The sequence below is a fragment of the Notamacropus eugenii genome, chromosome 3 (genome assembly GCF_028372415.1).
Source record: "Notamacropus eugenii isolate mMacEug1 chromosome 3, mMacEug1.pri_v2, whole genome shotgun sequence".
Lineage (NCBI taxonomy): Eukaryota > Metazoa > Chordata > Mammalia > Diprotodontia > Macropodidae > Notamacropus > Notamacropus eugenii.
Genome location: NC_092874.1, coordinates 255,707,610 through 255,722,258, shown reverse-complemented (window position 1 = coordinate 255,722,258; position 14,649 = coordinate 255,707,610). Strand labels below are relative to the sequence as shown.

Genomic DNA, 14,649 nt, shown 5'->3' with positions numbered 1-14,649 from the left:
TCCTTTGACTTCTGGAATATCATATTCCAGGCCCTTTGATCCTTTAGTGTAGAAGCTTCTAGATCTTGTGTTATTCTGATTGTATTTCCACAGTACTCGAATTGTTTCTTTCTAGCTGCTTGCAATACTTTCTCCTTGATCTGGGAACTCTGGAATTTGGCTACTATATTCCTAGGAATTTCTCTTTTTGGATATCTTTCAAGAGGTGATTGGTGGGTTCTTTCAGTATTTGTTTTGTCCTCTGGTTCTAGAATCTCAGGGCAGTTTTCCTTGCTAATTTCATGAAAGATGATGTCTAGGCTCTTTTTTTGTCAGGGCTTTCAGGTAGTCCCATAATTTTTAAATTGTCTCTCCTGGATCTGTTTTCTAGGTCAGTTGTTTTTCCAGTGAGATATTTCACATTATCTTCCATTTTTTCATTCTTCTGGTTTTGTTTTGTAATTTCTTGGTTTCTCATAAAATCATTAGCTTCCATCTGTTCCATTCTAATTTTGAAAGAACTATGTTCTTCAGTGAGCTTTTGAACCTCCTTTTCCATTTGGCTAATTCTGCTTTTTAAAGCATTCTTCTCCTTGTTGGCTTTTTGAACCTCTCTTACCAATTGAGTTAGCCTATTTTTCAAGGTGTTATTTTCTTCAGCATTTTTTGGGGTCTCCTTTAGCAAGGTGTTGACCTGCTTTTCATGATTTTCTTGTATCACTCTCATTTCTCTTCCCAATTTTTCCTCCACCCCTCCTATGTGATTTTCAAAATCCTTTTTGAGCTCTTCCATGGCCTGGGACCATTGCATATTTATTTTGGAGGTTTTGGATGCAGAAGCCTTGACTTTTATGTCATCCCCTGGTGGTAAACATTGTTCTTCCTCACCTGAACAGATGGGAGAGAATACCTGTTCACCAGGAAAGTAACCTTCTATAATCTTATTTTTTTTCCCTTTTTTGGGCATTTTCCCAACCAGTTACTTGACTTTTGGGTCCTTTATCAAGAGTAGGGTATACTCTGGGAGCCTGTAAGTTCTCAGTTTCTCCAAGGTGGTACAATCAAGGGAGAGGAATTTACTCCCTGGCCTGGCTCGTGGCTGAGATTCAGATTAGCTGCTCAGTTCCCCCAGGGGCTTTAGGTGGGAGTGGGGCCTCCACTCAGTGTGAAATTAATATCAGCTTCCCAATTCCCCCAGCTGCTTTAGGCGGAGGCAGGGCTGACACTCAGGGCTGAGGTGCAGATCAGCAGCTCAGTTCCCCCAGAGGCTTTATCCAACAATGGAAGCCAGCCATTGCCTTCTGGGCTTGCCTAGCTGTGGCCTGCTGTTGCTGCTGATGCTACTACTGTTGGGGCCGCTGCCTCGAGCTGGGGCTAGGGGAGAACCCTGCTCCTTGACACTGAGGTAAAAAAGCTGTCTCACTGACCTTTAAAGGTACCTTTGGTGCCTGTGGGTTGAGGGATCTGCGAACCTCCACTGCTCCTGGGGATTCCACCCCCAAAGCCTGCTCACGTCCTCCTCCCTGCGCCATGGTGCCAAGGCTGGGCTGGGCTCCGCTCCGTGTCCTGGTGCAACATACCTTTCCTGTCTGCCTTCCAGGTCACCCTGGGTTGGAAATCTCCTCCACTCCATCATTCTGTGGCTTCTGCTACTCCAGAATTTGTTGAGAGTCTTTTTTTTACAGGTATTTTATGGGCTGTGGAGGAAGAGCTTAAGTATATGTGTCTTTCTACTCTGCCATCTTGGCTCTGCTCCCCCCCTCTACCCCCAACCTGGTATTTCTGAGTGAGCCCTGACAGTTAGTTGACTTAGCGATGGTTCAGGCCTAAAACCACACCTCCAAGGAGCTCTCCCCCACCTTGGGCTATTTTTCAATGATTTTTTGGTAAAATACCTGCATAGTAGACACCAACAGTGCATGTTCCTTTGAGAACAGACCACTCCTTAACCATTCCCTAATTCCACCCCAGAACACCTAGTTAGCATATTTGGCACAGGTAATACTGTAGAATATCCTATATAAACTTTACCTGTACTCCTCTAAGATTGCAGGTTCCCTAAGAACTCTTGCTCACTGAAAAGCGTAGTAAATCTTTACCTTGACCTCAATAATGCTTGAGTCCATGAATTCCTTCCAGGTGATCTGCCCCTAGTAACCTGGTCTTTGTGGGTATCTCACTCCACCTTCCAGCCCTCATCAGTACTGCTTATATTCTTCATTTTTTCTGCCCTTTAATATTTTACAAATAAGTCAGTATTTTAAACTGGTTTCGCATTTTACTATTATGCAAGTGGTCTGTAAAACATGGAATATCATAGTTTCTAAAGAATCAAATTATGGCTGATCCAAAAAGCAATGATTTTAAACACACACACACACACATACACACATACACATACACACACGTGTATGTAGGTATATATATATATATGTATATATATATATATATATATACATATATGTATATATACCTACTCTTACATATAGGTGTAAGTGGGGTACTGTAAATTATTAGTGATAACTTGCACAGCAGAAGTGATGTAAAAGGAAGCATCCATGAGATTTATAAGCCTTTATGGCCCAGGCTAGCCATAAAGTCAGAGAGATAAGAAATCTGAATGTTGCATTGGTAACTGACGGGGTCCAGGCCCAAACCAAGGCCTTTGTCTCTTACCCAAAAGAGTTTTAGTCCCATTTGTCTCAAGGGCTCTGGAGAACCACACCTTGAAAGCACCTTGGATTTCCCCACTTGATCTGGCATTCTCTTGAGGTCTATAAGCTTTTCGTTATTTCTATGCCCAAATCTCTGTTATACTTCCCACCCTTGATCCTATCAAAATCCCATTCTCCTGGCTACTGACCACTCCCATCAAGCTCCTCCCTAGATTTGATATTTATTCACCAAAGGGTACTGGTCTTTGCCATCAAGACCTCTAGATACCCCAGGCTACTGACCACTCTCATCAAGACCATCCCTGGCACTCCCAGACTATTAGACCACCCCCAGATCCCTCCCACAGTCTTTATATATATAAGATCCTTCTTGCTCCATGAATGCGCTCAGATTGAATCTAGCTCAGATAATATCTGGCCCACTTGTTCAGTACAAGCATCACAAGTGATGATTATTTGACTACATATAGATAGCTGATTCTGAGATGATTATATTTGTAACCAGTCTTTATTTTAAGAAGGTATAATCAGTTTCTTTTTCCTTTTTAGTATATTGTTTGGTGCTGGTTATAACTAGTTTATTTCCACTTTTTCTTAGGAAAGTATTAACCTATAGATATGAGACTTCTTGAATTCTCTAAGTAGCCATTTGATCCAGAATCACATATTTTAGTTTCTTTGTTTTGCATACAAATGAACGAAAAGGCATTTATTAAAAAACTGTTAAGGGTTAATACAAAAAGCGCTGGTAGTCCCTGCCCTCAAGGAGCTTATACATTCTAATGTGAAAGACAGCACCCTTGTGGAATTGAGCCAGGTGGGTGACAAGAGTTACTTGGAATGGTGAATGGGGTCTGCCCAGGAAGAATGGCAAAGTTGATTTCCTTATGGAAGGGTAGAGAGGAAAAGTCTTTAGTGAGGAGGTTGTGGAGAAGTTGGCTGGTGAGGTTAGTGAATCTTTGCTGGGGCTTTTCTGAAATTGTAACCTGGGAGAGGCAGTCACCAATCCAGTAAGCAGGGCTTCAGTGGGGAAGTTCCCTCAGGATGTGCTCTCTGGTATAGACTTGACTGGTAGTTAGTAAAGATTAATGGTTAATTAAAATGAATTAAGATTAAAAGTTAGTGATTCATGTAGTGAATAATAATGTAGAATCTGTTTCCTTGTGTAATCATGACAATTTCAGGGCAAAATGATCATTTCCTTCGGTATTTCCTGTTACTTTTGGGTGTGTGATGAAACAAACTTCATTTCTTTATTTGCTTCGAGGAAAATGTGTGTGGTCTTCTATTATTTACCTGTAACTTCCTTAAATCTTCTAACTTCATGAAATGTATGTGTGATTAGATAAGACTAGGTAGCATGCACAAGTATTTATGAGTAACTGAGATTTTTTTTTTCTGCTTAATTCTCTCATTTGTGGCACTAACTCTTTTGTGGTTTATCTTAATGCTTAATGACTTCATTCAATGACAGTTTGCCAAAAATAATGGAATCCAATAGATGTTTTGGTGATTTATGAGGATGACATCGAGAATATTTGAAATTGGGATTATCTTGGAAATTGGGAAACTATGGTCATTCGTTTTCCCCTTACCATCATAACTTGCTAGTTGCGACACTATGACTCCTAGCACTGAGTCTTCAGCACAGATGAATCATGATCGAAGACTATGCTTTCTATAACTCTGCTGTGATAGATTAGGTAAATGAAAAGATGAAATAAACCTACACAAAGATGAACTCAAATGATTCAGTTACAGTAAGATATTTGGAAGAAACACTTTTAAGGACACAGGAGGGTATAATTTTAAGTACTGTGAAGTAGCTATCACTTTGGAAAGTAAGAGGTAAAAGCATTTTTTCTGAGAGACCAAAGCTAATGAAAGCTAAAAAGTATACTAGTTTTTCTTCATTCTCTGCTGCTGTGACCCTAACCCATCAAGGCTTTTAAGATGAACTTTTGTCCTTTAGCTCTCTGGTTTTCTTGACGCTTTAGCTCAATGTTACTCTACATTATGAATTTCACTTTGTTCCTTTGGAAGAGTGTTGATGTGACTAAAAAATTGACCCTTAGAGTCTGAAAATAACATGCAGTGAAATCTTACACAGTACATTCATATAAGGGTCCACCTGTATTGGTGCTTTTGTTTTCTCTCCCTCAAGTAATATGCCCTTAAAGATCAATAATTCTTTCTAAATATGTACAAAGATCTAGCTACATCTGTATGTAGTGCTTTACATACAGTGCAGTATAAAAAATGTTTAAATAAGCTGACTATGCTGTTTTATTGTTATAACCAGCATTCATTTTTGTTGCCATGTGAGAAGTTTTCCTTCTGGTGCTTTTGTGTCTTTGCAGAAAAAAGTGATGTATTGAAAATAAACTTGTTACTCAAAGCTGTGCCTATAGTAATATTTTCAAGTTGCATTTTTTTTTTTGGTCACATACAAAAACTGTCATTTTCTTAAAGTATAGAAGATGATAATAGAGAATTATTACTCTACTCATTTTAAAGAATGCTAATGTATAAATTAGTAAGTATTGGCAATTTCTTTAACTATAACAAAAATTTTGCCAGTTTTTAGTATTAAGAAACAAATTTACAAGAACTTTGGGCTTATAGCATAACTTAATTTTAAATTAATACCTAAACAGTCAGTTCCATTAGTTTGAGATTTTTGACAATTCTTCTAAAGAGGAACACCTTAATCACCTTATCCCCATATTAAATTTTTCCTTAAAATAATTAAATAAGTAAATTAATGAATGAATGCTGTCAAAAATAGTCACACTATTTTGGGGGAGAAAGAGATATGTCCAAGAAAAAAGTCTTTAAAATATATAAAATCTCCTTAGTATTTAACATTAAGATGATTAGGATGGATGTGCATGTGCTTTCTACTTAGTAAAAGAAACTAAAACCATTTCTGTTTCCCTTTTCTTTCGCTGATGCTTCTATCCTGATGCACATTGCTTCTTCCTGGTGTGGACTCTGTTTGTTTGCTGCTCAATTACACTACATTAAAAGCATGTTGGTGATGCCAAAGATGTCCTTGGGCCATCAAGTAAGTGATTAAAATGTTCGTAGCCTTTTTGGGAGCTAATATTGTAACATTTATTTGTGGTAGGCAAGTAAGAGTTGTATTAGTGTTCCAGAAGTACTCTTCCTTGTACCTTTCTTTGAAGGCAACAGAATAGTGAATAATTTTTATAGTTAACTTTAAGTTAATTCAATATCTTTTTAGGTTCGGTAGTAAGGACAGTATGGAATAGGCACCTCTTGGTAATTTTTAGATTGATTTGATCCTTTGTAGACTATCATTAGCAGATTTAGGGCCTTTCCTGAATATATTAACCATTTTGACCAAAGCTGATCATATAGGAAGTTCTGCTGGTAGGGACAGTCTTGGGGAAGTTTCAGAAAGGTTCATGGAATTCCTTTATTAAATTTCATCTATGAATTGCCATTTGCTATTACTGATTACTAAGAAAATGTTATTGATATCTTTGTACGATATAGAATAGATCAAATAGATAATATGAATGTGAAAACCTACTCTTATAATTTTGAGGTTCTTTGTTGTAAGTTATCTAAGGATTCATCTATAGTACCTAATCAGTGATGCAGAGATAGTTGTCTGCATATTTTATTTATTTTTGGAGCACAGGGCTTATCTCTGTGAAAGAAAAAAAACTCATTGAGTCCAGAGTATTGACTTCAGCATCCTTATGTAAAATGTGGATATATAAGCAGCACAGAAAAATGGAATTTTACAGAAAGCAAGAGGAGAAGAGAAGAGCATACATATTGGGAAACAAGTGACAGCAGGGGGAAAGTAAGGACACCTGCCAGCTGGGCACAACAGTAGCTGTGGCTTCCTTCCCAGCCTTGATTCTCCATGTGTTATGACCTTTGAGCTTCCAGGAACAATGTCTGGAAGCTCAAAATAGAGAGTGAGGCAGTGTCCTCTTCTTATCACAGCAGCAGCCAGATGCCTGAGCCAGAGTTTCTCTTGCCACAGTTCCATTTACGGGACTTCTCTTATCTGTAAGGAAAGATATTAAATATATATTTTAAAATTAATGTTTCTTTTCATTTCCGTAGTCAAAACTATGGATTGTACCATTCCATAAAGCATAAAACCATAGACTTTTAGAATTGGAAAGAATTTTAGAGAATTTGTAGTCCACTTTTGACATTTTTATGGGTGAGGAAATTGAAGCCCAAATTAAATTACTTAAGATTTTTAGTAAATTGCAAAAACAGATAAAGAAATCAAGACTCAGAATTCTAGATTCCTTGCTTTTTCCACTCATGTGGCACTGGCAAAATTAGAATGAGTTATCAGAATTTGCTGAATTCATAGCTAAATATTTGCATGTAAATATTCAATTGATTATGAAATATTATACCTTTTGCCTTTTCCACTCTGTTTCCTCAAACATCAGGAAGAAAGTAAAGCATAGTAGAAAGCTTAGTGTAGATTGTCAGGAGATCTGAGTTCTGATACCAACTCCATGGCTCATCTTTGCATCCTGGGTGAGACCAGCTGCTTAATTTCTTGTACTCAGTTGTCTAATGACTGTGATGAGAACGTTGGATCCACATTGGTCTCAAATAGTCCCTTCCAGTTCTGAAATTCTATGCCAGTTTAGGCCACCTTTTTGCTTTTAATTTGTGTTTGCCTGATAAAAACATAGACAACTTGTATCTCAAATCCAGATAGAATACATTTAGTTCAGTAATAAAAATCAAATTTAAAAAGCGGATGTTTGGGGAAATGTGAGCAGAAAAAAATTGTAATCTTAAATCACTCCCTTTTTTTTATGCTAAAAAGCTGTAGCTATGTTACCTGAACTACTTTACTTTTTGCTATATAGGTTTACTCTAACCCTTGAGAGAGATTTTAATTATTTTTGCATTTCAGTGTCTTTGGGTGAATTCAATAGTGATATTGAATATTAAATGTAGAAGCATTTCAACTCATGTGTTACCACATGAAATGTTTCCATATCAAGATGTTATGAGAAATTTGTGTGCCTATCGGGAGTTAAAAATTAGTTCTGGTAATAGGAGAAACTTGCTTTCACTTTTATATGATTTTAAAATATATGAATAGTATTTTTTGAACAAAAGTAAGCAGTATGATACATTGGAAGGAGCAGAATTGTGATTCCCTACCTTTATGTTCTAACTAGCTGTGTTTCCTGAGCATGTTGTTTATTAAACTTTCTGGTTTTTCATTTCTTTATCTGTAAAATGAGTGAAACGCCTCCAATGTCCCTTTGAACTCTAAAGTTCTGTGGTTTCTCTTAGAAATGTGGGGGTGAAATTTGAGAATTATGTACTTTTGTATTCATTTCCAAAGAATCTTGATCAAATACTTACATGTCCTATTTTAGTGGAGAGAGTAGATTCAATAAATACTAAGTGCTTGGTCTATATAAGTCATAAAGAGAGTTTGTGTGATTGACATATTGATAGAGAACTGTACTGAAAGTCAGTTCAAGTCCCACTCTGACATGTTCTGGCTGTGTGACCCTAGATAAGTCCCTTTACTTCACCAGAGGTGTCAAACGTGTAGCCAGCAGGCTGATTCACTTTAATTGGGAAATGTTTAACAAAGTAAAATAGAATAGAATATAGATAAGGTTAATATGTAATTGTCTCAAGTAAATATGTGGCCATAGGATCCTTATGGATCCTTATGACTCAGTGGCCTCTGTTTCTGTTTTTCACCTCTACTGTAGACAATTCTCTCAGTCCAGGTTGCAGAGAAGGTACTCATGAGCCTTGATACAGGGAACTTCCTCATCAGGACATTCCTCCTACCATTGAGCTCACTGGTCTAGTCACTCTCCTTATCTGTTATGAAAAGCACTGTAGCTCGAGGCATGGAGGCTGGCAGAGAGCAGTACGACCCGTTCTTTGACTTCAAGGAATAAGACTAGTAACAATAGCAAATAACTTGCATGTTTACGTAATACGTGAAGGTTGTAAATTGCCTGCAGAGACTGTCTCATTTTACTCTCACAGAGACCTTGGGAGAGAGGGGCTGATCTTATACTCATCCTGCAGATGAGGAAACTGAGGCAGACAGACTGATGTGGCCAGAGTCATATAGCTAGTGAATGTCCAAGGCTAGATTTAAACTCATCTTCCTAACTGTCAGGTGCTCTATCCACTGTAACACCTAGCTGCCTAGTATAATTGGGAGAGAATTCATAATATTAACTTTGTTTATTAATGGAAGAAGTATAGAAACCCATATCACACATACTATTCTATTTAAAGTCTTTATCTTAACATTGAAAAAGCCTTAGTTTTGAACATTTAAGATTAAGATCCACTCTATAGCTCAGTGATATCTGTGAACTTAAAATTTTTTTTGATAGCTGTATTTCAGTATAATGAATTTCTTTTGTAATCCTTTGTATTTTATGCATTTTAATAGTCTTATGAAAAAGGAGTCCTTAGGCTCCCTCTGGGCTGCCTGAGAGAGCTCCATGACACAAAAAAAGGTGAAGAAATCTTGTTCTAGGTATTAGATATATGTAGTCAGTGTGGTTTAATTACATTCTCTATGGCCTATTAAAAACACTTAAAATCTTTTTTTTTTTTTTTAGGCTGTACTTAAATTAAGGAGAGATACTATGCTTAACCAGAATTTTAGACTTATTCATTGCTGTGACCTTTCATAATTCCTAATTAGCTCCAGTTTCAAAATATGATATGAGATTTATTTATTTATTTATTTATTCTAGCGTTTATTACTGTTAAATATGCCCAGTGTGGTTTCTACTCCTAAGTTTAGATGCATGCAGAACATTAGGGAAATGAAGTTCACTTCCATGTTTAGTGGAAACCAGTAGAGGGCACTGTAATGCCATAGTTCAGTCCATGAGTCAATCTGTATGTAACCTGTGTCACACTCTGGCATTCAAAGTCCTTTATAACATAGCCCCTTCCTACCTTACTCCCTGAGATATACTGTTTGATCCAGTGATACTGGCTTCCTGGCTGTTCCACGAACAAGGCACGTTATCTCTCCGGTCTAGGCATTCTTTCTGGGTGTCGCCCATACCTGCTCCCTCTCCTCCATTCCAGCTCCTCACCTCCCTCACTTCCTTTAAGTCTCACTAAAATTCCATCTTCTACAAGAAGCCTTTTAATCCTAGTGCCTTCCCTCTGTTAATTATTTCCTGTTTATCCTTACTATAGCTTGCTTTGTATGTATTTGCCTTTTCTCTCTCCCATTAGATAATAAATTCCTCGAGGGCAGGAACTGTCTTCTACCTTTTACTGTGTCCCTGGTACTTAGCACAGGGCCTGGCACATTGTAGGTACTTAATAAATGTTTATTGATTTATTAATACCTAACTAGATTTCACTTTAGGTACAAAGTGGACATAGTGACAAAACTGAAAATGCAATAAATAAATTACATGATTAAATTCTTAGTGTCTGACATCATTATGTTTACTGTATTTATATACTATATTATGTTTACTGGTTTATTTTCAGAGAATATTTTTTGGTGCTCCTTTGTTTTTTCCCTTATGACTGGAAGGTTCTACAAGGAGTGAGGCAGGAGTAGAAGAGTAGGATTTCAGATCACTTCTGAATAGCTAGGCCTTGTGCATTGCCACACCTACTGTATTTGGCCCTCTTACTTCAGGGTCATCAAAAGGAAAAATATTCAGGAATGCCTCAGTCTCCCAGTGTGATTAAAGAATGGGATAGTCAGCATGACTGGATTTTTCAGTTAAATGAAGATTAACACCTATCTAAAGAAAATTGTTCTAGGATTTCTGCCTCAGAACCCCTATAATGGTCAAATATAAACATTGATTCATTTCTCCATTTTATGATTTTAGAAATTATACCTCATTTCTTCAAACTGCTGTCTACCAGCAACCTGCTATGTGATTTTTTTTCTTATGGAATGTTAAACATTTATCATTTAGGAATACTTTTGAAAGTCTTTATTCAAATTCAAATAATACTGATTCTTAGTATTATTGAGATGATCTTTTGAATATCCTTTGAACAATTAAAATAGCTAGACAATTTCATTAACAGTTGTTTATACCCTATCCCCTCCCTTTTATCCTTCATAGTGTTATAAAAGGTTAATAAATTGTTTGACTATTTAAAAAATATCTTTTAGAGTATTAAACCAAAAATGGCAGTGTGAATCTTTAAGAAAAGTTAAAAATGAGTAAACAAAAATAGGAGTGACCACATACCATGGTAACTAATGTGCTGCTATAAAATTATCTGGTTAGTATTGATTTTCTTTTCTTCCTTTAGCCTTGGTAACAAACAGTGATGATTCACACCTTCCGACCTCAGCAAAGATGAATCAGCGACAGGGAAAAGAAGCCTACCTAACTCCAACCAAAGATTTGCTTCAGCCATCACTGAGTCCAGGAAGTGCTCACAGCCAAGGTGAGAGGTTCTGATTATTGAACAGTAATGTACAGTTTTTATATTTTTGACCTATCTTTACCTTTTTAATTTTTTGCCTTCTCTTTCAGAAATAGTACTTTTAGTGTAAAGTGAACTCTGCAGCTTTCATCTTCTTTTAGATTTTATCTTTCCTCCTTTCTCTTCCCTGGACATAAATAACTTGTGTGCCTTTTGGTGAGTTTTATAAGGGTGACACTCTTCTGGCTCAGAAACATTCAGTTTAATATGTTCACCTCTTCCACTGTGATGACAAGCAAATGCTCTTGCTCCAGAAAGTTTTAACTAGGTTAGAGTTGGTATTTAGACTCTGCTGTGTATCTAATAATAGATAAATTTGGAACCCTAATCATCTTGCATGTAGAGTCAACTCTTGATGATCTCTTTCTCTCTTACAATCAGACTGCATTTTCATTTATTTCCCTTTTTAAAATGACAGTTGTGTTTTCTACTTCACTCAAATGAAAAATTAGTTGTTTACTTGCTTAGAATTTTGTGCTGGATGTATTTTTTTAAACTGATTTTACAGACGAGAGATGTGAAGCCTTTGTTACTTCAACATGATTACTGTATGATCTCATGCAAGAATAATTGAAAAGATGTTTGAAAAGTTAATTTTTTGTAAAGAGGCATCCTCTGGTAGTGCATTCAGGGTCAGTACTGGAGACATTAAGACCTCACTTCAATTTTATCCAGTGACATATACTGGGTGTATGACTCAGTGTATCAGCAAGATCCCTGATATACACAGGAGGGCCTGCTGTACGGGTTCTTTGATCTGCTTTTCTGAAAGGAAAGGCAACTTTTGAGGGCTCAGCAATCACTTTAATCACATACTTAGTTCAGAGGAAAAAGTCAGCACCCTAAACTTCAGAGAAAATACAGAGAAATCAAGATCAATAGACAGGGTTTCTAGTTGCCTGACCATAAGCAATACATACATCACAGATCAACAAACAGATCCAGCTGTCTGACCATACATACATGGTTACTAGAGAGAGCAGCACCACATCTGGGTTTTCAGAAGGGTGTGGAGGGGTGCTTCTTAGGGCTGCCCAGAGTCTTGTCTGGCCAAACAAACATTTGCAGTGAGTAAGCCCCAAAGTAAAACCTTACCTCTTTTCAGAGTCAGAGGACATCACAGCCCTTGAGAACCAGTACCTCATTAGAAAATTAACAAAAGGTGTGGGCCTCCCCTAATCAGGCTTCCCTTAATGGGCAGGCCCATCAACGGATGGGAAAGATCTTTAACTCTCTGATTAACGTTGCACTCAGGCAGGTCACATAACTTTTCTGTGCCCCAGCTCTCTAAGATTTTAAGTTACAGAATGGTTGCTACTGTGCAGTGATGGAGGGAGTTTTCTCACCAAGAGCTACCCATATAGGTGAAATAATTATTCTGGACAGAAAAATTCATATATGCCACCTCAAGGCATGAGGATATCCAGGGAAAAAATGTTAAGGTATAAATTTGTAGTTTGTAGTTCTGTTTCTTGTCTGTAATGGCTGCCAGTGGTGTCTTTCTTCATTTGTGCTTCTTTAAGAAATATATTCTACATACTGACACCACTGTTTGATGGGCTGTATCCGTTTTTAAGTAGTAACAGGAATTCATGCCCTACAAAGGGACATTCTGGGCATCCTTGAGTTGGTCGTGTTTGGATTGTCACGAGGGCTTTGTGGCTATGGTCATTCTGCCACTAAGGAAGACCCTTGGGAGAGAAAAGGTGAAAAAGCAACCATTTCTTTCATGAACCCTCCTTTCCTAAACCAGCATAAGGAGAGGTAGCTCCGACAATAATCTGAACGTCTGAGCCAGTTCACCTTCTGCCTGCATCCCCTCAGTAAACAGGACTGTGTGACAGATCCAAACCTACTAGTTCTTCTTGTGATGAAAAGGACCTGATACTGAGATTTATTCATGAGATTGCTTTAGTTATCTTATACTTAACTTCCAGCCATGTACTCTTTAGTCTAATCACACAGACTTTCTGGTTGTTTCATGAGTAAGATGCTCTTTCTCTTAACTCCACACATTTTCTCTTGCTGTCTGTCCCCCATGCCTGAAATGCTTTCTCTCCCATGCTGTGACTATTGGCTTTCCTCATTTCTTTTAAGCCTTAGATAAAATCCTACCTTCTCTAGTGCCTTCCTTCTGTTAATAATTTCTGTTTATCCTGTATATAGCTTTATCCTGTAGATAGCTCATTTGTTTGCATGTTGTTTCCCCCATCAGATTGAGAGATCTTTGAGGTCAGAGACTTTGGCCTCTTGTTGTCTCCTCTGCCCTTAGTGCAGTACATGGCATATAATAGGTGTTTAATAAAAATTTATTGGGGTGGAGCCAAGATGGCGGAGAAAAAGCAGGGATTTCCCTGAGCTTTTCCCTGAGCTCTTCCCCAAAACCCTCCAAATACCTGTAGGAAATGTCTCGAAACAAATTCTAGAGCTAAAGAACCCACAAAATGACAAGAGTGAAACAAATCCCCAGTCCAAGACAACCTGGAAAGTCAACAGGAATGGTCTTTCGTACCAAGCAGGGAATGAAATGCAGTCTGACGTGGACCGCATTGGCACAGATGGGCCAGAGCACACTTAAGGGGGCTAAATCATTGGCAGCTGTGGCGGTTTCCAGACTTCTCAACTTAAAAATGGCAAAAATATCAGTGGGAAAACTCTGTAGGACTTGGGTGAAAAAGGAACACATGCAGCCCCAGCCCCAGCTCCAGGTTGGTGGGGGTGGGGGTGGTGGTTAAGTGATTTGTCATACATAATATCTGAGGCCAGATTTAAACTCAGGAAGGTGAGTCTTCCTGATTCCAAGCCCAGTGCCTTATCCACTGCACAACCTAGCTGTCCCATTAACTTTGTTACCATTCTTACAAAATGAATTGGTTGACTTAGACTCTTGGGAGGATAGGTTCTTGTTAGAGTATCTACCTTTTGTATTTCTGGAGTCATAGTCTCATAATTCAAGTGTTTGCTTCTAGTCTCATATCTTTTTCATTCAGTCTGTCTTTGTAAAGAACAGTTCTGATTGGATCATGATGGCAGAGTACAGGCAGCAACCCAGCTAAACTCTCTCAAATCAAATTTTGAAGTGTCAGAATCATCAAATGGTCGGTGTGAGGCGTTTTTCGAGGGGAAAAAACTTAGAAGGTCAGAAGGAGAGGGTCTGTGACACTGTAGTGTACACACATGGTACAGCATCAGCAGAAGATTTGGGATTTCTCAGCTCAGAGGTGATAAGGGGGTTGGAAACCTGGTTAGAAAGAGATTACAAGGGACTTGTTGCTTACACTGGAAACATCTGACACTGATTGGCAAACTTGGTTGTCCTTAAGTACTTCTGGGTTGTAGTTCCAGGGCAGAGAACAGTGCTTGTGGTTGGCTAAAAAGAATGCTAGTGCTTTCAGCAATTAGGGAAACAGGGCCCCTTTGTTACTGTTCCAGGGCCAAGAGGTGTACTAGTGCTTGCAGCTGCAGGGGACCAGGAACCCTTCTTCAGTAAAGGCCAGAATGC

At 38.1% G+C, this 14,649-nt stretch overlaps 1 protein-coding gene across 8 annotated transcripts in view; it reads left to right on the top strand.

Annotated features, from left to right (window-relative positions):
* The window catches only part of OSBPL8 (oxysterol binding protein like 8), a 222,682-nt gene that overhangs the window by 103,696 nt on the left and 104,337 nt on the right, over positions 1 to 14,649 (top strand). For 7 of the 8 annotated variants that reach the window (XM_072655427.1, XM_072655418.1, XM_072655421.1 and 4 more), the window contains 2 exons: positions 5,685 to 5,721; positions 10,971 to 11,108. In XM_072655427.1, the coding sequence (XP_072511528.1) occupies positions 11,018 to 11,108 (91 nt within the window). In that variant the 5' untranslated portion in view covers positions 5,685 to 5,721; positions 10,971 to 11,017. The remainder of the gene's footprint in view (positions 1 to 5,684; positions 5,722 to 10,970; positions 11,109 to 14,649) is intronic. The other variant, XM_072655426.1, reaches the window with a different exon arrangement.